This window comes from Nerophis lumbriciformis, linkage group LG10 (assembly GCF_033978685.3).
Source record: "Nerophis lumbriciformis linkage group LG10, RoL_Nlum_v2.1, whole genome shotgun sequence".
Classification (NCBI taxonomy): domain Eukaryota; kingdom Metazoa; phylum Chordata; class Actinopteri; order Syngnathiformes; family Syngnathidae; genus Nerophis; species Nerophis lumbriciformis.
This window is the reverse complement of record NC_084557.2, coordinates 51873752-51896832: the sequence shown is the minus strand read 5'-3', so window position 1 is coordinate 51896832 and position 23081 is coordinate 51873752. Positions and strand designations below refer to the sequence as shown.

At 40.5% G+C, this 23081-nt stretch overlaps 1 protein-coding gene across 2 annotated transcripts in view; it reads left to right on the top strand.

Moving 5' to 3' along the window:
- Positions 1 to 23081, top strand: part of LOC133612220 (mitochondrial 10-formyltetrahydrofolate dehydrogenase-like) — a 144199-nt gene that overhangs the window by 27383 nt on the left and 93735 nt on the right. For both annotated transcript variants that reach the window (XM_072913998.1, XM_072913999.1), the window contains exons 3-4: positions 11200 to 11434; positions 22416 to 22581. In XM_072913998.1, the coding sequence (XP_072770099.1) occupies positions 11200 to 11434; positions 22416 to 22581 (401 nt within the window). The remainder of the gene's footprint in view (positions 1 to 11199; positions 11435 to 22415; positions 22582 to 23081) is intronic.

Here is a 23081-nt window from a genome sequence, read left to right as displayed (position 1 = left end):
TTAAAAGAGTTTTTATTAATAATATGATGAGGTTTAGTAATACCTCTATCTTTCCATGTTGTCCATTTAACCACATTTTTATTAATTATGATATTAGGATTGTACCAAAGCGGTTGATTGACAGATGTCATTGACTTGATTCCTAGTATTTTCTGGCACAGTTTTAGAATGTTAAAGGTGGCTTCAATCAATCAATCAATCAATCAATGTTTATTTATATAGCCCTAAATCACAAGTGTCTCAAAGGGCTGCACAAGCCACAACGACATCCTCGGTATAGCCCACATAAGGGCAAGGAAAAACTCACCCCAGTGGGACGTCGATGTGAATGACTATGAGAAACCTTGGAGAGGACCGCATATGTGGGTAACCCCCCCCCTCTAGGGAGACCGAATGCAATGGATGTCGAGTGGGTCTAACATAATATTGTGAGAGTCCAGTCCATAGTGGATCCAGCATAACAGTAAGAGTCCAGTCCACAGTGGGGTCAGCAGGAAACCATCCCGAGCGGAGACGGGTCAGCAGCGCAGAGATGTTCCCAACCAATATACAGGCGAGCGGTCCACCCCGGGTCCCGACCCCGGACAGCCAGCACCCCATCCATGGCCACCGGATCTGTGTGTCTTCCCCTCCACAAGGGATAGGGGGGAGCAGAGGAGAAAAGAAAAGAAACGGCAGATCAACTGGTCTAAAAAAGGGGGGCTATTCAAAGGCTAGAGTATACAAATGAGTTTTGAGATGGGACTTAAATGTTTCTACTGAGGTAGCATCTCTAACTGTTACCGGGAGGGCATTCCATAGTGCTGGAGCCCGAATAGAAAACGCTCTACAGCCCGCAGACTTTTTTTGGGCTCTGGGAATCACTAATAAGCCGGAGTTCTTTGAACGCAGATTTCTTGCCGGGACATATGGTACAATACAATCGGTAAGATAGGATGGAGCTAGACCGTGTAGTATTTTATACGTAAGTAGTAAAACCTTAAAGTCGCATCTTAAGTGCACAGGAAGCCAGTGCAGGTGAGCCAGTATAGGCGTAATATGATCAAACTTACTTGTTCTTGTCAAAAGTCTAGCAGCCGCATTTTGTACCAACTGTAATCTTTTAATGCTAGACATAGGGAGACCCGAAAATAATACGTTACAGTAATCGAGACGAGACGTAACGAACGCATGAATAATGATCTCAGCGTCGCTAGTGGACAAAATGGAACGAATTTTAGCGATATTACGGAGATGAAAGAAGGCCGTTTTAGTAACACTCTTAATGTGTGACTCAAAGGAGAGAGTTGGGTCGAAGATAATACCCAGCTTCTATTGGGCTCTGCCTCAATTCATTAGGTGTTTTTTTAATATAATATAAGCTCCCCACATCAATGTCCAAATTCATGAACATATTGTTTTCTATGTTGATCCAGTCCTTATCTGCAGAAGAATTAAATAAGTGGCTTGCTTGTTCACAAGCGAAGGAGATATAATAATGTAAGAAGTTTGGTCTTTGTAGTCCTCCTTTATCTTGTGTACAAGACAACCTTAAGTATGAACAACTGGCCTTCTTTCCACACCATATCAAATGTCATATCATTGTATGTATTTTCTTAAAGCAACTTTTAGGACAGGCATCATTTTCAGTATACAGGTAAAAGCCAGTAAATTAGAATATTTTGAAAAACTTGATTTATTTCAGTAATTGCATTCAAAAGGTGTAACTTGTACATTATATTTATTCATTGCACACAGACTGATGCATTCAAATGTTTATTTCATTTAATTTTGATGATTTGAAGTGGCAACAAATGAAAATCCAAAATTCCGTGTGTCACAAAATTAGAATATTACTTAAGGCTAATACAAAAAAGGGATTTTTAGAAATGTTGGCCAACTGAAAAGTATGAAAATGAAAAATATGAGCATGTACAATACTCAATACTTGGTTGGAGCTCCTTTTGCCTCAATTACTGCGTTAATGCGGCGTGGCATGGAGTCGATGAGTTTCTGGCACTGCTCAGGTGTTATGAGAGCCCAGGTTGCTCTGATAGTGGCCTTCAACTCTTCTGCGTTTTTGGGTCTGGCATTCTGCATCTTCCTTTTCACAATACCCCACAGATTTTCTATGGGGCTAAGGTCAGGGGAGTTGGCGGGCCAATTTAGAACAGAAATACCATGGTCCGTAAACCAGGCACGGGTAGATTTTGCGCTGTGTGCAGGCGCCAAGTCCTGTTGGAACTTGAAATCTCCATCTCCATAGAGCAGGTCAGCAGCAGGAAGCATGAAGTGCTCTAAAACTTGCTGGTAGATGGCTGCGTTGACCCTGGATCTCAGGAAACAGAGTGGACCGACACCAGCAGATGACATGGCACCCCAAACCATCACCCAACCATGCAAATTTTGCATTTCCTTTGGAAATCGAGGTCCCAGAGTCTGGAGGAAGACAGGAGAGGCACAGGATCCACGTTGCCTGAAGTCTAGTGTAAAGTTTCCACCATCAGTGATGGTTTGGGGTGCCATGTCATCTGCTGGTGTCGGTCCACTCTGTTGATGAATATAAACATTCACCATCTGCAAAACATAATATGAGTTCATTCATTCACTTCACGGTCACATACTTTTTCATGGAAATCATCTGATAGTAGTGATGGGTCCGGCAACACCCATGCATCGGCGCATGCGTGGAGCTCATAGAGCAAAACCCTGTGTCGGTGCACGTACCGCTTTTAGAAAGTCACGTGACCGATCATGAGCTGTCTCGGTCACGTGACCGATACGCAGAGGTGGGTAGTAACGCGCTACATTTACTCCGTTACATCTACTTGAGTAACTTTTGGGATAAATTGTACTTCTAAGAGTAGTTTTAATGCAACTTACTTTTACTTTTACTTGAGTATATTTATAGAGAAGAAATGCTACTTTTACTCCGCTACTTTTATCTACATTCAGCTCGCTACTCGCTACTAATTTTTATCGATCTGTTAATGCACGCTTTGTTTGTTTTGGTCTGTCAGACAGACCTTCATAGTGCCTGCCTTACTGGTGACGTTTCACTCCGTTCCACCAATAAAATGCAGTCACTAGTGACGTTTGACTCCGTTCCACCAATCAAATGCAGTCACTGGTGACGTTGGACCAATCAAACAGAGCCAGGCGGTCACATGACCTGACTTAAACAAGTGTAAAAACTTATTGGGGTGTTACCATTTAGTGGTCAATTGTACGGAATATGTACTGTACTGTGCAATCTACTAATACAAGTTTCAATCAATCAATCAAAAGTGTGAAGGAAAAAAGACACTTTTTTATTTCAACCGTACACCCCGTCAAAAGCCTAAAGACTGACTGCACAGTTCCTGTCTTCACAATAAAAGTGCCGCTCCATCGCGCCTGCGCTTTCAAAATAAGAGTCTCCGAAAGCCAGCGCAAACAAGCTAGCAAGCTACGGAGTTTGCCGCCAATGTATTTCTTGTAAAGTGTATAAAAAGGAATATGGAAGCTGGACAAATAAAATGCCAAAAACCAACCACTTTCATGTGGTTGGTTTTTGGCAGAAAGGAGGAACTTTTTTTCTCCTCCATTTGAAAACGTGGACGTTTGTCATCACTACTGTCTGATTACAATCAATGAAAGTCATCAGAATCAGGTAATACACCAACTTATATTCTTGTCAACATGAAAGAAAGGAATCCGTATGTTAAACATGCATGTATATTCATTAAAACACCTTTAACATGTAAACAAAAACGGCAAACTAAATAAATATAAATGATATACTGTATATATCAATTTATGTGTATATAAATATATATATATATATATATATACATATATATATATATATATATACATATATATATATATATATAAATACATACATATATATATATATATATATATATATATATATATATATGATATGTGTGTGTATGTTACTCATCAGTTACTCAGTACTTGAGTAGTTTTTTCACAACATACTTTTTACTTTTACTCAAGTAAATATTTGGGTGACTACTCATTACTTTTACTTGAGTAATAAATCTCTAAAGTAACAGTACTCTTACTTGAGTACAATTTCTGGCTACTCTACCCACCTCTGCCGATACGCGAACGGTGTCGCACTGACGCCTCCTCTGTGCCCTGAGAGCGGGTCCTTTTTACAGCCGGAGAAATAATAACTAAGAAGAGAAATCGTCTAAAATTGAATACGTTGGAAAAACTGTTTTTTTTTTTTCAATAAAAATGTGTAAAAAAAAAAATACAAAAAATTCCCAGTCCACAAGCATCCTCATTCACAACACCTTCTCTTAGATTTCCATGTTATGATACATGTTCACATTATTTATTGACTGTATCTAAAATAGATAAAATAGATATTTTTATTTATCCTGAATGAAATACAATGACTTGGTTTATATTATTGTATATACTAGGTCATAAAATCAGTGTCAGTTGAGTCGGTCCATAGGTTGCCTGTAGGGATTTTTAATGTCCAGCAGATGTCAGTATTTAGTGACACAGTATCGACACAGTATCAATACAGTTTTGCAATGTGTCGAAACGCTTCATGACGCCTCATCAACCCATCACCATGTGATAGTGATCGGTGGCCCATCTCTAATATGAGCATGAGGTGTGTTGAGAATCAGAGTTGCTATACATACCACCACATTAGCATTGGTTAATGATCAAGGGCAAATCCGAAGCGCCAAATCTGCAATTGTTACAGGGCACATTTCTTTTGTGGCAACAAATAAATGTGTGTCTATGGAGAGCACCTCTTGCAGGAAGCATGATAGCCTGCAGGCACAGAATATGAAGGAGAAGAGATTAGTGTAGCAGTTCCTCTCCCGTGGGTTCCCCTGACACCGACAGACTGGCACTGGAGCACAGGAAGTCTTGCTTTAACAAAGGAAATCAATCAATCAATCAATCAATGTTTATTTATATAGCCCTAAATCACAAGTGTCTCAAAGGGCTGCACAAGCCACAACGACATCCTCGGTACAAAGCCCACATACGGGCAAGGAAAAACTCACCCCAGTGGGACGTCGATGTGAATGACTATGAGAAACCTTGGAGAGGACCGCATATGTGGGTAACCCCCCCCCCCCCTCTAGGGAGACCGAATGCAATGGATGTCGAGTGGGTCTAACATAATATTGTGAGAGTCCAGTCCATAGTGGATCCAGCATAACAGTAAGAGTCCAGTCCACAGTGGGGTCAGCAGGAAACCATCCCGAGCGGAGACGGGTCAGCAGCGCAGAGATGTTCCCAACCGATATACAGGCGAGCGGTCCACCCCGGGTCCCGACTCTGGACAGCCAGCACTTCATCCATGGCCACCGGACCTGTGCCCCCCCCCCCCCCCCCCCCCCTCAAGGAAAAGGGGAGCAGAGGAGAAAAGAAAAGAAACGGCAGATCAACTGGTCTAACAGGGGGGCTATTTAAAGGCTAGAGTATACAAATGAGTTTTAAGATGGGACTTAAATGTTTCTACTGAGGTAGCATCTCTAATTGTTACCGGGAGGGCATTCCATAGTACTGGAGCCCCAATAGAAAACGCTCTATAGCCCGCAGACTTTTTTTGGGCTCTGGGAATCACTAATAAGCCGGAGTTCTTTGAACGCAGATTTCTTGCCGGGACATATGGTACAATGCAATCGACAAGATAGGACGGAGCTAGACCGTGTAGTATTTTATACGTAAGTAGTAAAACCTTAAAGTCACATCTTAAGTGCACAGGAAGCCAGTGCAGGTGAGCCAGTATAGGTATATATATATGTATATAAAGGTATATACAGTATAGGCGTAATATGATCAAACTTTCTTGTTCTTGTCAAAAGTCTAGCAGCCGCATTTTGTACCAACTGTAATTTTTTAATGCTAGACATAGGGAGACCCGAAAATAATACGTTACAGTAGTCGAGACGAGACGTAACGAACGCATGAATAATGATCTCAGCGTCGCTAGTGGATAAAATAGAACGAATTTTAGCGATATTACGGAGATGAAAGAAGGCCGTTTTAGTAACACTCTTAATGTGTGACTCAAACGAGAGAGTTGGGTCGAAGATAATACCCAGATTCTTTACTGATTCGCCTTGTGTAATTGTTTGGTTGTCAAATGTTAAGGTGGTATTATTAAATAAATGTCGGTGTTTAGCAGGACCGATAATCAGCATTTCCGTTTTCTTGGCGTTGAGTTGCAAGAAGTTAGCGGACATATACTCTTAAAAATACGGTAATTGTTTTTAAACGATTTAAAACTATTGTACTGCGTGCTATGAATTAGGTCTGGGCTAAAGTCTCAGATGTTGTCCTTGTTTTTTTTTTTAAAGAAACCAATAAATACAAATGACAAAGATAATTCAATTTTATTTGATCAATTATACAAAATTAGCTGGCAAGAAATATGTCAATAAAACAAAAAAATCACTCCATATTCTCTACTGCTTGCCATTCTGCCTGTAAAGCGCTGTAAAAAAAAACATCCAAACACATCCTTCAAGGTTCTATATACACACCGTAAGTAAAAATATAATGTAGTAACGGATAAAACTATGTAATATTTACGTATTTTGATCATTTTAAGCGCATGGCAGCGCATTCATTTCAAAAACGCATTACAACTGTCACTTTTTCCTTCAACAACATCACTGATTACTACTCACTGCAGACATCATGAAAGCCATCAAACATGCTAAAACATCACTTACTGTACAATGTCTGCTGTTACCAGGAATGAGAAGAATGACTCATAATCCTCGCAAAGAAAAAAGAGGCTTGGAGCCAAGCGACTTTTCGTGTATTTCTCGCCATTTATGGTCTAAATTTGTCGGATTATGTCCTCATCCTGCTGATATCCAGTTGAGAGGCAGTGTTTATGATCTAGAATAAACTTTCACGAGCTCCGAGGCGAGACAGCAGCTCACCAGCCGATGATGTCAACATAGCCACGCAAGATAGTTCGCTCCCTCTGATCTGGGCGCCGCTATAAATAGTCTACGTTAGCACTTATAATAACAATAGCTCTAATACTTGCTTAATATTCAAGTCGCAATTTGTAGATGGAGTATTGTCGGCAGTTAATGGACGGTTATTTCGAGGGCTTTATAGGCAGAATAGCTTTGTGAGCAGACTTGTATTTACAAGTTAGAATGCATAAAAAAATACATCTGTCATGTTCTCGCTCATAAAGCTTGTAAATGATAGGCAAAATAAAGCACTTTCCCTTTACTAAAACTGCGTGTGCAATTAAAAAATGGCCTTATTTAAATGAGGATTTTGTGTCTATTATGAAGGGGGAGGGTATGCCAACAGAGACGCTCTCATTTGCTGGTAAATTAAAGTTATCATAATCCTACCTGTGGCGTTGCACTTACTCCGCCTAATACGCAAAACTGCATACTTCAAGAAGTAGTCTTTTTTTCATATAAGAAATATTTTAATAATATATATGGAAAAAATTAACGCCATTCAAAAATACTAAAGGACACCAAAAAGCATCAATTTAATTGAGTTTTAATCAGCCCCTTAAGTCCTGTGGCAGCTATAAAATATTAAAATGATGTTGCTGAATAGACGATATTGTCATGTCTGTGTGATCATGTTTTGTTTTAGTCATGTTCGGTTTTGTTTTTGGACTTTTTGTGCACTTTTGTTTTGTTTTGTCACCATAGCAACCATTAGTTTTCACCTGTCACGTCACACACCTGTTTCACGTTTTGAGTCACGCACCTGCTTTCACTAATCATGTCTATAGTATTTAAGTTCATTGTTTTCAGTTTGTCATTCTGACGACCTTGCATTTATGCTTTACACACTCTTCATCCTCTTAGATCATGCTTCATGTCCCATGCCAAAGTAAGTTTTTGTTCCAGGTTTATAGTCGTTTTGGTTTCATAGTTTGTTCTCCGCCATTGTGCGCGCCTTTTGTTTACTTCCTTTTTTTTTTGTAGTTATAGTGTTTAAATAAATATGTACTTACATTCCCGTCTCGCCCGAGCCAACTTTCCGTTGCATCCCGGAAAAGCAAACACCCAGGACCAAGTCTTGACAGTTATGTCTAATATTTTGTATTTCTACCATCCAAAATGTTGACACACACTCCTAAGATTCTGGTCTGTCTTTGCAGCGTGAGCACTGATCCTACAGCCGTGTGTGCAACTCTCACTTTCCACGTCCTTCTGACAAACGCTAAATAAAACACAAAATAGTGCTTGCAAAATGGCGATGAGTGTTGATAAATCAAATTGCGTGTGCTGAATAATTATATTTGCATCATCTCCTCTTAGTTAGGTCACGTGACTTTTGAACGTGAGTAAACAAAGTTTGGCTATTGTGCAGCAAGCAGCGTGCGACTCTCTGAGTACGCAAGGGGCCAAGATCTTCCATCCATCCATCCATCCATCTTCTTCCGCTTATCCGAGGTCGGGTCGCGGGGGCAGCAGCCTAAGCAGGGAAGCCCAGACTTCCCTCTCCCCAGCCACTTCATCCAGCTCCTCCCGGGGGACCCCGAGGCGTTCCCAGGCCAGCCGGGAGACATAGTCTTCCCAACGTGTCCTGGGTCTTCCCCGCGGCCTCCTACCGGTCGGACGTGCCCTAAACACCTCCCTAGGGAGGCGTTCGGGTGGCATCCTGACCAGATGCCCGAACCACCTCATCTGGCTCCTCTCGATGTGGAGGAGCAGCGGCTTTACTTTGAGCTCCTCCCGGATGACAGAGCTTCTCACCCTATCTCTAAGGGAGAGCCCTGCTACCCGGCGGAGGAAACTCATTTCGGCCGCTTGTACCCGTGATCTTGTCCTTTCGGTCATAACCCAAAGCTCATGACCATAGGTGAGAATGGGAACGTAGATCGACCGGTAAATTGAGAGCTTTGCCTTCCGGCTCAGCTCCTTCTTCACCACAACGGATCGATACAGCGTCCGCATTACTGAAGACGCCGCACCGATCCGCCTGTCGATCTCACGATCCACTCTTCCCTCACTCGTGAACAAGACTCCGAGGTACTTGAACTCCTCCACTTGGGGCAAGATCTCCTCCCCAACCCGGAGATGGCACTCCACCCTTTTCCGGGCGAGAACCATGGACTCGGACTTGGAGGTGCTGATTCTCATCCCAGTCGCTTCACACTCAGCTGCGAACCGATTGGATCGGTTCGCAGCTGAGTGTGAAGCGACTGGGCCAAGATCTTCCTGCAAAAAAAATCAAACTGTGCAATGGAATCTATCCATATATGTTATGAAAAAAGCTGCTGATTGATCTCAATAATTATCCGTTGGCCGCGTTCCCAGACATGTCAAAGTGTCTGGTGCTCCAGACTTCATTCTCCACCACAAAACAGATACAAAGTCACAAAAGCATCGAGGCCTTCAACTTCTTTGTGTGTGTCTGGCTCAAGGAAATTGCTATCAAGACTCTCCTGGATAAATCATGTATGATTTTTGCTCGGGTAAGGTTATACAGTATTTCATGATTTAACTTTGCGTTTGTTGTTGTTGTTGTACGCGCCGTTTACGAGTACGCCTGTTTTTCCCGTCTTTATCAACATATGATTATAGATCTCAAAGTTCCATTTTGCTGAAAGCTTCATTTATGATTGCAGCCTTTGGTAAAACATTAACTCTTTTAGGTTTTGCTCACTTTTGCTTTCTTTTATTTAGACTTGCTGAGTTGGTGCTTTACGAATCACTCATAGCAAAAATGTGTTTTAATAACTCTGAAACAAGATACAATACAAATAATATTAAGATACTAACTTAAATGGGAAATACTAAATGTTAAAAGATCATCAAACAAACCTTAACAAAGTGATCACTTTGCGTTCTTGGACTCTGCTCCTTTGGTCAGGAGTGTGTGACAGTATTCTTCTTGTCTTTTGTAAAATGACATCAGACACTCGCTGGCCCACCACTTCAAGCCTCGTATAGTTAATGAGACATCAGCTGAATACAACCTCTTGTGGACGTTTTGATGATCCATCAGCATATGTTTTGCATATTAATGAAGACAGAGACGCAAAACAGATTACACACCAAATTCTGTTTAGTAGATCAGCTTTGCTTGTGCTATCAAGTTTGCACATGTTTTAGTAAACGCAAACCTTTAGTAGATCAGAGTGTTTACAAAGTACAAAGAAGAATCCTGATAAACATTTTAAACTTACTTGAAAAATGAGAGTCTTATTTATCTTATGTGAATTACAATGTACAGTATTTAACTATTTATTGAGAGCTTTATTATTCATTATTTATGGATTTAAATTGGGTATTAACTGAGAACCGGAAGTGAAAAAATGTGTTTATGTCATGTCTGTGTGATCATGTTTTGTTTGGCCATGTCCTTTTTTGGATTTTGTCAGTTCCTGTTTTTTCACTCCCTGTTTTGTTTCCATGACAACCCATTAGTTTTCACCTGTCCTCATGTCACACACCTGATTCATTTGCACTCACACACCTGTTGTTAATCATGTCTGTGTTATTTAAGCTTTTCATTTTCTGTTGGTCGGCCTGGCGACATCACATTCATGCTCTGCACTCTTGACACGCCAGGTCATAGTTCATGCTGCTCTTTTCTTGCCACGTAAGTTTTTGTTTATTCAAGCCACTGTTTTGTACCTCCGCTGTGAGCGCCTTTTGTTTGTTCCTTTTTTCCATAGTTCTGCCTTTGTGCCAGTTTTATTTAATCAGCCAAGTTTGTTCCCCGCCTTGTGCGCGCCTTTTGTTTATACTTTTTATAATCCATTATTAAATCATGTATTTAACTTCATGCCATGTCCACTCCAAATCCTTTGCACCATGGGAAAACAAACCACACCAAAGTCCTAGTCTTGACAGTTTAGTAATTGCAATTAAAAGGAAAAGGAAGCTCTGCTTTTTCATATTCCTTTTTAGACATGTTGTAATGAGAAACTGGGAAAAAAATGAGATTTTACCTGCATTACACCTGTGGTCTCTGCATCTTGGGATCTAGACCAACACTCAACCCTTACACCTACCATTGTTATATGAGTCATTTCACTTCATCAAACCTTTCAAACTACAAAAGAATCACAGTATGTATGATTGGTGCGGATATTGGATTCATGTCAGTTTCGGCGTATACTCAATCTCAGTATGAAATGAAAAGTGAAATAGTTGTATTGGGACACCTTTATTAAGTGGTATAACAAATGAATGGATAATCTGTTTTGTACTTTTACTTTTTCAGCCTTGGCAGCAGAGAAGGACGGCACACCAGTGTTCAAGTTCCCTCGATGGCGAGTCAAAGGGAAACCTATCCCAGAGGTAGTGGAGGCCTACAAAGCGGTGGATGCTGAGCTCAATGTCATGCCCTTTTGCTCGCAGTTCATCCCTATGAACATTATTGATAATCCCAAGCATGGCTCCATCATTTACCACCCCTCAATCCTCCCGCTGCACAGAGGAGCCTCAGCCATCAACTGGTGAGGAACAGTTAGAATATGTTTGGGGTCAGGGTCCATTTATCACGGTCAGCAAGTATCAGAATCAGAATGCAAAATATTGACCAAGATCAGAGGTTACCGTATTTTCCGCACCATAAGCCGCCCTGGGTTAAAAGCCGCGCCTTCAATGAACGGCATATTTCAAAACTTTGTCCACCTATAAGCCGCCCCGTGTTATAAGCCGCATCTAACTGCGCTAAAGGAATGTAAAAAAAACAGTCGGATAGGTCAGTCAAACTTTAATAATATATTAAAAACCAGCGTGATGTGGGCGCGCATGGAGTCGTATATCAACATGGACGGAGCTGCGTGAAAAAAGCCACCCGGCCTCTTCGCGTAAACTTACCTTAACCACTCGCTCATCTTTTCTTCATCCATCCATCCCTTTGAGTTAGCTTTTATGATGACGCCGGCTGGAAAGGTCTCTTTTGGCAAGGTCTTCCTTTTGAATATCACCATGGGTGGAAGTTTCTGGCCATTAGCATGGCAAGCTAGAACCACAGCGAAGGATGACTTCTCATTCCCTGTGGTGCGAATATTCACCGTACGTGCTCCCGTTGTATCCACAGTGCGGTTCACAGGAATATCAAAAGTCAGTGGAACCTCGTCCATGTTGATAATGTTCTCTGGCCGGATCTTTTTTTCAGCTATCTTGTTTTTACAATATGCACGGAAAGTAGCCAGCTTTTCTTGAAAGTCTTTAGGCAGTTGCTGTGAAATAGTAGTCCGTGTGCGGATGGAGAGATTGCGTCTTTTCATGAACCGATAACCTGTAGCTTAGTAGGAGCCATTTTGTGGTCTTTACAGATGTAAACACACAAAGGAAATGAAACGTAATATCCGCGCGCTTCTTCTTCTTCTACCGGGGCGGGTGGTTGCTTACAGTAGAAGAAGAAGCGCTTCCTGTTCTATGGGGGCGGGTGCTTACCTTGGCGGTTGCTTGCTTAGAAGAAGAAGCACTTCCTCTTCTACGGGGAAAAAAGATGGCGGCTGTTTACCGTAGTTGCGAGACCGAAACTTTATGAAAATGAATCTTAATATTAATCCATATATAAAGCGCACCGGGTTATAAGCCGCACTGTCAGCTTTTGAGTAAATTTGTGGTTTTTAGGTGCGGCTAATAGTGCGGAAAATACGGTACTTGTTGTTTTTGTGTGCCTGCATGCACGTGTGGCGACTGGCCAGTCAGTGCTGAGTGACAGCATGAACGCAAGGCAAATTCCTCGGACCGACGAGCAGTTTTTATTTAATATGAATAGCAATTATTAAATAAATGTGTTCTGTTAAACCACTAATGGGAGCACAACTTATATTTGTTTCTTTGAAAATGTAACTGTGAGCAAGTTGTAAACAGCCTCGCTAAGTGCAGTAAATTATACATTTAGATATGACTTCTCATTTTACAGTTTAAAACCTGTAAGCCAGGGCTTTACAACTGGCGGCCCGGGGCCTGGGAGTGACACCCTCCTGGCCCCTGGGTTTAGTTCACAACTTGGGAGACAAACATTTTTGCTGCAAACTCCTAGAAACACTATACAGGTAAAAGCCAGTAAATTAGAATATTTTGAAAAACTTGATTTATTTCAGTAATTGCATTCAAAAGGTGTAACTTGTACATTATATTTATTCATTGCACACAGACTGATGCATTCAAATGTTTATTTTATTTAATTTTGATGATTTAAAGTGGCAACAAATGAAAATCCCAAATTCCGTGTGTCACAAAATTAGAATATTACTTAAGGCTAATACAAAAAAGGGATTTTTAGAAATGTTGGCCAACTGAAAAGTATGAAAATGAAAAATATGAGCATGTACAATACTCAATACTTGGTTGGAGCTCCTTTTGCCTCAATTACTGCGTTAATGCGGCGTGGCATGGAGTCGATGAGTTTCTGGCACTGCTCAGGTGTTATGAGAGCCCAGGTTGCTCTGATAGTGGCCTTCAACTCTTCTGCGTTTTTGGGTCTGGCATTCTGCATCTTCCTTTTCACAATACCCCACAGATTTTCTATGGGGCTAAGGTCAGGGGAGTTGGCGGGCCAATTTAGAACAGAAATACCATGGTCCGTAAACCAGGCACGGGTAGATTTTGCGCTGTGTGCAGGCGCCAAGTCCTGTTGGAACTTGAAATCTCCATCTCCATAGAGCAGGTCAGCAGCAGGAAGCATGAAGTGCTCTAAAACTTGCTGGTAGACGGCTGCGTTGACCCTGGATCTCAGGAAACAGAGTGGACCGACACCAGCAGATGACATGGCACCCCAAACCATCACTGATGGTGGAAACTTTACACTAGACTTCAGGCAACGTGGATCCTGTGCCTCTCCTGTCTTCCTCCAGACTCTGGGACCTCGATTTCCAAAGGAAATGCAAAATTTGCATGGTTGGGTGATGGTTTGGGGTGCCATGTCATCTGCTGGTGTCGGTCCACTCTGTTTCCTGAGATCCAGGGTCAACGCAGCCGTCTACCAGCAAGTTGTAGAGCACTTCATGCTTCCTGCTGCTGACCTGCTCTATGGAGATGGAGATTTCAAGTTCCAACAGGACTTGGCGCCTGCACACAGCGCAAAATCTACCCGTGCCTGGTTTACGGACCATGGTATTTCTGTTCTAAATTGGCCCGCCAACTCCCCTGACCTTAGCCCCATAGAAAATCTGTGGGGTATTGTGAAAAGGAAGATGCAGAATGCCAGACCCAAAAACGCAGAAGAGTTGAAGGCCACTATCAGAGCAACCTGGGCTCTCATAACACCTGAGCAGTGCCAGAAACTCATCGACTCCATGCCACGCCGCATTAACGCAGTAATTGAGGCAAAAGGAGCTCCAACCAAGTATTGAGTATTGTACATGCTCATATTTTTCATTTTCATACTTTTCAGTTGGCCAACATTTCTAAAAATCCCTTTTTTGTATTAGCCTTAAGTAATATTCTGATTTTGTGACACACGGAATTTTGGATTTTCATTTGTTGCCACTTCAAATCATCAAAATTAAATGAAATAAACATTTGAATGCATCAGTCTGTGTGCAATGAATAAATATAATGTACAAGTTACACCTTTTGAATGCAATTACTGAAATAAATCAAGTTTTTCAAAATATTCTAATTTACTGGCTTTAACCTGTAGTGCTCCTGTTGTATAGAGGAACTTGGACCACTGTGAGCACATTGGCAGATCCTTGCATTGACATTTAACAAAAAACACTGGGGGTCGTCAAACTTGTGATTTACATAACTGAAATGTTCCTTGTTCAGTTCAGTTAAAGAACATATGAGAGACTAACATTTTTGCAGCAGATTGTTAAGAACACTAGAGTGGATGATATTATTTTTGCTTACTGCCTCTTCTAAAAATGACTGCAATAAAAGTGAAGATTGCAGCACTTTTGATAAGGCCTGAGCGTTATGGTAAATTGTCAAGCACCTGAAGACACATCAACTTCTGTCTAATCAATCTAAACTCCAAGCAACTGTCCTCTTTGTTTCTGAGCTCAGCAGATTTGTCCTAACTTTCCTTAAAGGAGTGGATAGACTTCAATAGTTGAAATAGTTGTCCATTGTGTTCTTTAGCTCAGCAGCAGGAGTTGTGCACATGGACCTGGTCTACTAAGATCCGCATACTTAGCGCAAAACAGCATGTGCAAACTATACAATTGTGTGTGCTATTAATGGCCGTACTATTAATGGGTGTCAGCTGGGGTGAGGCGTAACGATTAGAAGCATACAAATGTGGCGTAGTAAGACAGCGGCTGGCGATCTGTCTGCAAATATCCTGAGGATGGCGGTACTGTGCTTAAAGGGGAACTGCACTTTTTGGGGAATTTTGCCTATTGTTCACAATCATTATGAGAGTCATGATGATTGATGGTTTTTTTGCATTCCAAATATTAAATACATGTGATCAAAAGTTTGCTTAGAATGGAGCCTATGGGAGCTGCACAATTCCGCCCCTAAACCCCTTAAAAAACATCCAAACACCTTCATTAGGGTTTATATACATGATGTAAGTATATATATATATATATATATATATATATATATATATATATATATATACAGGGACGTGCACATGATTATAGAGGGGCATCGGCTCAAAGTCAGAAAAGGGCAGGACATTTTGTTTTGGTCCTTTACACAATATGGAAATTAATGTTAAATTAAATGTGCTAATAGGAAGCTAGCTACTTAGCTGTGTGTCCTTTGTAGGTAAAAGTGATTGCCATTTCTTTTGTGTCAACAAATTATTGTCATAATGAGTTAATTCACATGATCATAGGCTTGGAAGACATGAAAAGCAACAAAACACTGGTTTATTATTAGGCTATTTATTGTTAAAGATAAGCACTTTAATATTGAACATTGAACAGTGCAACATCTCAGATGTGACACTTTCTGAGGTCTGTGGTCTTTCTTGAATTCTGGTGCTAGTACTTGGTTTTAGCCATGCATAAAGAGGTCTGCTACCCTTAGCTGCTTCCTGGTGCTCCTTCTCAATCAATCAATCAATCAATCTTTATTTATATAGCCCTAAATCACAAGTGTCTCAAAGGGCTGCACAAGCCACAACGACATCCTCGGTACAAAGCCCACATACGGGCAAGGAAAAACTCACCCCAGTGGGACGTCGATGTGAATGACTATGAGAAACCTTGGAGAGGACCGCATATGTGGGTAACCCCCCCCCTCTAGGGGAGACCGAAAGCAATGGATGTCGAGTGGGTCTGACATAATATTGTGAGAGTCCAGTCCATAGTGGATCCAACATAATAGTAAGAGTCCAGTCCATAGTGGGGCCAGCAGGACACCATCCCGAGCGGAGACGGGTCAGCAGCGTAGAGATGTTCCCAGCCGATGCACAGGCGAGCGGTCCACCCCGGGTCCCGACTCTGGACAGCCAGCACTTCATCCATGGCCACCGGACCTGTGCCCCCCCCCCTCAAGGAAAAGGGGAGCAGAGGAGAAAAGAAAAGAAACGGCAGATCAACTGGTCTAACAGGGGGGCTATTTAAAGGCTAGAGTATACAAATGAGTTTTAAGATGGGACTTAAATGCTTCTACTGAGGTAGCATCTCTAATTGTTACCGGGAGGGCATTCCATAGTACTGGAGCCCGAATAGAAAACGCTCTATAGCCCGCAGACTTTTTTTTTTTTTTTTTTTTGGCGGTTTTTTCTCCTTCCTTTTCTGTATCCTTTCTTTTTTTGGCATTGTGCTGCAGGCATAATCAACATGAATCAAGTTTAAATACAGATGGTAATATTCCTAACAGATAACCTACATCTTATATCCCCAGAATGCTGAAATTATTATTACTATTAATAATAATAATAATTATTATTATTATCATTATCATTCTTCTTATTATTGTTATTAGTATCATTGTTATTATTATTATTTTGTTAACCCCCACAGTAATAGCAAAGTCACAATAAACTTTATATCTAAACCTCTACTGTGAGAGAAATGTGATCCGCCGTAAACACAGTGCATTTTATTTTGAAAATTAACCCGGTGTTTTATTTTGTATTTTGTACACTATTTCCTGTCTCGCACGATCCGCTCTGCTCTGTGCGGAATTGATGCGCCGTGCTCCGACGTCCGGCAAGAACAGAAGTTGACACATTGAATAATAGAATAATACAGCGTTTTTATGAAATATTACCCACATTAGATGCTGAATAAGTGGACGGCGACTAGACCATAACTCACAGGTTCAAGTTGCTCCACTGTCACGTCTCCTCAGGGGCGCAGTTGGCTCTCTCTCCTCTCACCAAAGCGGCAGGCTCAAACAACCCGGTATTACAAGAAAACGTGGAGTTTTTGTACCGCTGTTTTTTTTGTGTTTTTTTTTTTTTTACATCCCTGACAGGAATTTATTAATGTTGTTCAAAGAAAAAACCAAAAAAAAAAAACCCACACACACACAGGCAGAGGGCACTTTTTAAGACGAGGCAAAAAAGGGCAGGGGCTCAAGCACCCATAGGGCCCTATGTGTGCACGTGCCTGTATATATATATATATATATATATATATATATATATGTATGTGTGGGGAAAAAAAAATCACAAGACTATTTCATCTCTACAGGCCTGTTTCATGAGGGGGGGTACCCTCAATCGTCAGGAGATTTTAATGGGAGCATTCGCATACCATGGTTTATATAGGGCACAGAGTGGGTGGGTACAGAGTGGGTGGGTACAGGCTGGCCTAGGGGCGTGGTGATTGGCTCATGTGTTACCTAGGAGGTGTTTCCGTCTATGGCGGCATGTTGTTACAATTTCGCTGCGCTTGTTGAGGGATGACAGGTCTGGACGGTAAATAATAAACAGTTTCTCTTTCAAGCATAGGTTGCATCTTTTATTACCACTATTGTAAGGTGTGCTGGATGCAAGAATTTGCCATGTTATTGAATATTCAACATTATTGTCTTTGAGGTCCCAAATGTGTTTGCTGAGTTCTGTGGTATTTCGCAGGTTTTTGTTCCTGAAAGAAGCCTTGTGGTTGTTCCATCTGGTTTTGAATTCACCCTCGGTTAATCCTACATATGTGTCGGATGTGTTAATGTCCTTGCGTATTACCTTAGATTGGTAGACAACTGATGTTTGTAAGCACCCCCCGTTGAGAGGGCAATCAGGTTTCTTTCGACAGTTACATGCTTTGTTGGTTTTGGAGTCGTTCTGACTGGGGGTCGACGGCTCATTTGCAATTGTTTTGTTGTGGTTTGAGATGATTTGACGTATGTTGTTCATGCAGCTGTAGCTCAATTTGATGTTGTTCTTGTTGAATACTTTTCTTAGGTTGTTGTCTTTGGGAAAGTGTTTGTCAATCAGATTGAGGAATTTGTGTCCAATGTTCGTTGAGACGTTTTTGCTGTATGGGGGGCTGTACCAGATGATGCCGCTTCGTTTTCTGTTCTTTTTTGGCTGGTTTCCTGGCGTGGGTTCATAGGTGAGGGTGAAATTGTATCCGCTTTCATCAAGGGCTTTTTGGTACGGGGGGGTTGCTTGGTCAAATTCAGCTTTGCTAGATGACAGCATCGATAGCCTTTTATTGATTCCGGTAGGTATTCTTTTCGTGGTGGTGGGTGGATGGTTGCTGTCATGGTGCACGTATTGGAGTGTTGTGTTGGGTTTCGTGAATGGTTGGTAGCTGTTATTTCTCAGGTTGAAAGTGACGTCAAGGAAGTTGACGGTTTGCTTGTTGGCTTCAATCGTGATCCGTAGGCCGTTCTCTTTGAAAATTTGGCATATGCGCTTCTTGGTATTCTCGCTGCTCCTTGGCGAGGCGCGACACACTGCCAGTCCGTCATCACGGTAAATACCAAGGTTCAGATTGAGGCTAGCGAGCTGGGAGAGGAGGAAACTCCCAACGAGTTCACACGTTTCTGCTCCGTCAAAACTTCCCATAGTGACGTCAAATGTTGCCAAATATTATTGTCAAATATTGTCAAATATTTTTTGGATAACCTTATTAAGACATATATATATATATATATATATATATATATAATGTAGTAACGGGCACATTTATAATAACATTTCATATTTACATATTTTGACCATTTTAAGCATATGCTGCGCATTAATCTTCTTCTTCATCACCGCAGACTTCATGAAACATAACAAATCATCACTTACTGTGTGCAACGTCTGCTGTCATTAGGATGCCGACTGCTGGAAAGTTCATATATTCCCATTAAGATGAAGAATGACTCATAATCCTCACAAGTTCCAGGTCCCAAATGGCCGTCAAAGTGTACCGGAACAGGCCCGCGAACAGGTTCAAGCAGGCCCGCGAGATGAGTTTGCTCAGTGTAAAATTGAGCTGCATTTTTAAACCAAATAAACTGCTGTTCTAATTGTGTCCACTGGATGTCGGGGGGGGGGGGGTTACAACAAGACACAACACTAGCCTAGCTTGGGAATACAGGTGCTGTCAAAGAAATGAACAAAACATACCAAAATACACCTCTAGAAAAGAAAAGGTAAGCTGACTAACTGAAGCTATTTAATTAGCACAAACCAAAAACCTATCTATCTACTCTAGCCAAAGAGGTGGTCCAAAACATACAAGGGTGACAGCCACCACTAAGCCTGGTGTCTCTATACACAAACAAATCCTACGTGTGTAGTGTATAGAGGCCTCTGTCTAACCTTTCCCAAGACTAGGCTGTAGTGATGGGTCCGGCAACACCGATGCATCGGCGCATGCGTCGAGCTCATAGAGCAAAACCCTGTGTCGGTGCGCGTACCGCTTTTAGAAAGTCACGTGACCGATCATGAGCTGTTTTGGTCACGTGACCGATACGCCAACTGTGTCGCACTGACGCCTCCTCTGTGCCCTGTGAGCGGCTCTTTTCTACAGCCGGAGAAATAATAACTAAGAAGAGAAATCGTCTAAAACGTAATACGTCGGAAAAACTTTTTTTATAAAAATGTGTAAAAAAATTAAATTAAAAAAAATTCCCAGTCCACAATCATCCACAACACGTTCTCTTAGATTTCCATGTTATGATACATGTTCACATTATTTATTGACTGTATCTAAAAAAGATAAAAATATATTTGTATTTAAATGAAGATATGAAATAATCCTAAATGAAATACAATGACTTGGTTTATATTATTGTATATACTAGGGCAGGGGTCACCAACGCGGTGCCCGCGGTCACCAGGTAGCCCGTAAGGACCAGATCAGTCGCCCGCTGGCCTGTTCTAAAAATAGCTCAAAGAGCAGCACTTACCAGTGAGCTGCCTCTATTTTTTAAATGTTATTTATTTACTAGGAAACTGGTCTCGCTTTGCTCGACATTTTTAATTCTAAAAGAGACAAAACTCAAATAGAATTTGAAAATCCAAAAAAATATTTTAAAGACTTGGTCTTCACTTGGAATAAGCGGTAGAAAATGGATGGATGGATGGGTCCTCACTTGTTTAAATTCATTTATTTTTTACTTTGCTTCTTATTACTTTTAGAAATACAATTTTAGAGAAAAAATACAACCTTAAAAATGATTTTAGGATTTTTAAACAAATATACCTTTTTACCTTTTAAATTTCTTCCTCTTCTTTCCTGACAATTTAAATCAATGTTCAAGTAAATGTATTTATTTTTTATTGTAAAGAATAATAAATATTTTAGCTTCTGGTTTTTCGACGAAGAATATTTGTGAAATATTTCTTCAAACTTACTATGATTAAAATGCAAAAAAATTATTCTGGCAAATCTAGAAAATCTGTAGAATCAAATTTAAATCTTATTTCAAAGTATTTTGAATTTCTTTTAAAATTTTTGTTCTGGAAAATCTAGAAGAAATACTGATTTGTCTTTGTTAGAAATATAGCTTGGTCCAATTTGTTAAATATTCTAACAAAGTGCAGATTGGATTTTAACCAATTTAAAACATGTCATCAAAATTCTAAAATGTATCTTAATCAGGAAAAATTACTAATGATGTTCCATAAATTATTTTTTTTATTTTTTCAAAAAGATTCAAATAAGCTAGTTTTTCTCTTCTTTTTGTCAGTTGAATTTTGAATTATAAAGAGTTGAAATTGAAGATAAACTATGTTTTAAATAGTTTCAAAATTTTATTTTAAATTTTTTCTTGTTTTCTCCTCTTTTAAACCGTTCAATTAAGTGTTTTTTTCATCATTTATTCTCTACAAAAAAAACTTCCGTAAAAGGAAAAAAAAATGTACGACGGAATGACAGACAGAAATACCCATTTTTTTATATATATAAATGTATTTATTTAGCTATTCTTGTTTAAATCACACTTACGTGTAACTTACAAATGACAATATATTTATTTATTTAAGTGTGTATCAAACTGGTAGCCCTTCGCATTAATCAGTACCCAAGAAGTAGTTTTTGGTTTCAAAAAGGTTGGTGACCCCTGTACTAGGGCATCAAATCAGTGTCAGTTGAGTCGGTCCATAGGTTGCCTGTAGGGATTTTTAATGTCCGGCAGATGTCAGTATTTAGTGACACAGTATCGACACAGTATCAATACAGTTTTGCAATGTGTCGAAACGCTTCATGACGCCTCATCAACCCATCACTACTAGGCTGCATATACTTACTAAAGTTGAAAGGTCAAGAAAAATGAAGACAAAAAAAAAACAACAGGTGGCACAAGTGTAGCAAAAAGCTTAACAAAAATGATTACCAAACAAGATAGCGCCAAAGACAAAGTAGCGTCTCTCCAAGTTCCACACAGCATGTCAGAAAAAGAATCCGCCCTGATCCAGTGGTGAGCAGGTGATTTTAAACAGGCTGGGAGGATGAATGGTGGTCCGGGATTGGCTGGCTGATTAACAGGTGAAACGAGGAGCAGCTGGGTACAGGAACCGGTTGATTGGCAGCAGAGGCAGTGAATGAGTGTGACCTGTACAAACAAATAGAAGAAGAAACACAAAACAAACAAACGTAAGAGTCTGTGACTTCAAGTTGAACTGCTTTGTAGGTACACTGAGATGAAGTCTAAGTTCATTGTGTTCTTCTTGGGGTTTTTGAAACGGCACCAATTTTTCCTCAGAATTTTCAAGTAACTTGAAATGTTCTGTCAAGAGGATTATTTGTGATATGTACATTTTCAGAATGTGCTTGTCCTAATTTGGGCCGAAGTAAAACGAAGAAAACAATCTAAAGTTTTGGTAGTTGTATTTTAAAGTTATTATGCCATGATTTTACCCATCCGGCCCATGTGGGAATAGATTGTCCTCCATGCGGACCCTGGACTAAAATGAGTTTGACACCCCTATTGTAGACGAAGAAACAGAGTCAACAATACCTCTTTTTTAGAATAGGAGTCACATGGTGTTGACTACTTTGTAGGCTTACGAAGGAAAATGAAACCAAGGACTCTCGCAGTTTTATATTAGCGGTAGTCCAGTAACCAGTGCATTTTCTATACTTACTATTAATTTATTGTGGGTGGGTTTCTCTGTGTAACCAGGACTCTGATTGATGGTGATAAGAAGGCTGGCTTCACGGTGTTCTGGGCGGATGACGGCTTGGATACTGGACCAATCCTGTTGCAAAGGGAATGTGCGGTCGAACCCAACGACACCGTGGACACACTCTACAACCGCTTCTTGTTCCCAGAGGGCATAAAGGCAATGGTAAACTGGGACTGAAGTGTCACACAAAATGTTTCTGTTGGATTTACTTGAAAATGTTTTCTCAAGTTGTTCCGTTTATTTGGCGTTAGGAAAACAAGAGCATCAACTCAATACATTCAAATCTCCTTTTACAAAAGTGACAAATTGTGATAAATTGTATCTACATTCAAAACACTTCCATGTGGTTTAGTTAAATATGTATTAGATAGAATTTGGTGTAATTGTGCATAAATTCTGCTCCACAGTGGCTTTTATAACCCATTTTTGGAGTCTGTCATCAAGATTGTGGAGGCGTTCTCAGATTGTAAAAGAAACCACGTCCCACCTTCTCCAAAAGTACCAGTATCATAATTTATCTTTTGAAAATGTACACTGCTTAAAACTATACAGGTAAAAGCCAGTAAATTAGAATATTTTGAAAAACTTGATTTATTTCAGTAATTGCATTCAAAAGGTGTAACTTGTACATTATATTTATTCATTGCACACAGACTGATGCA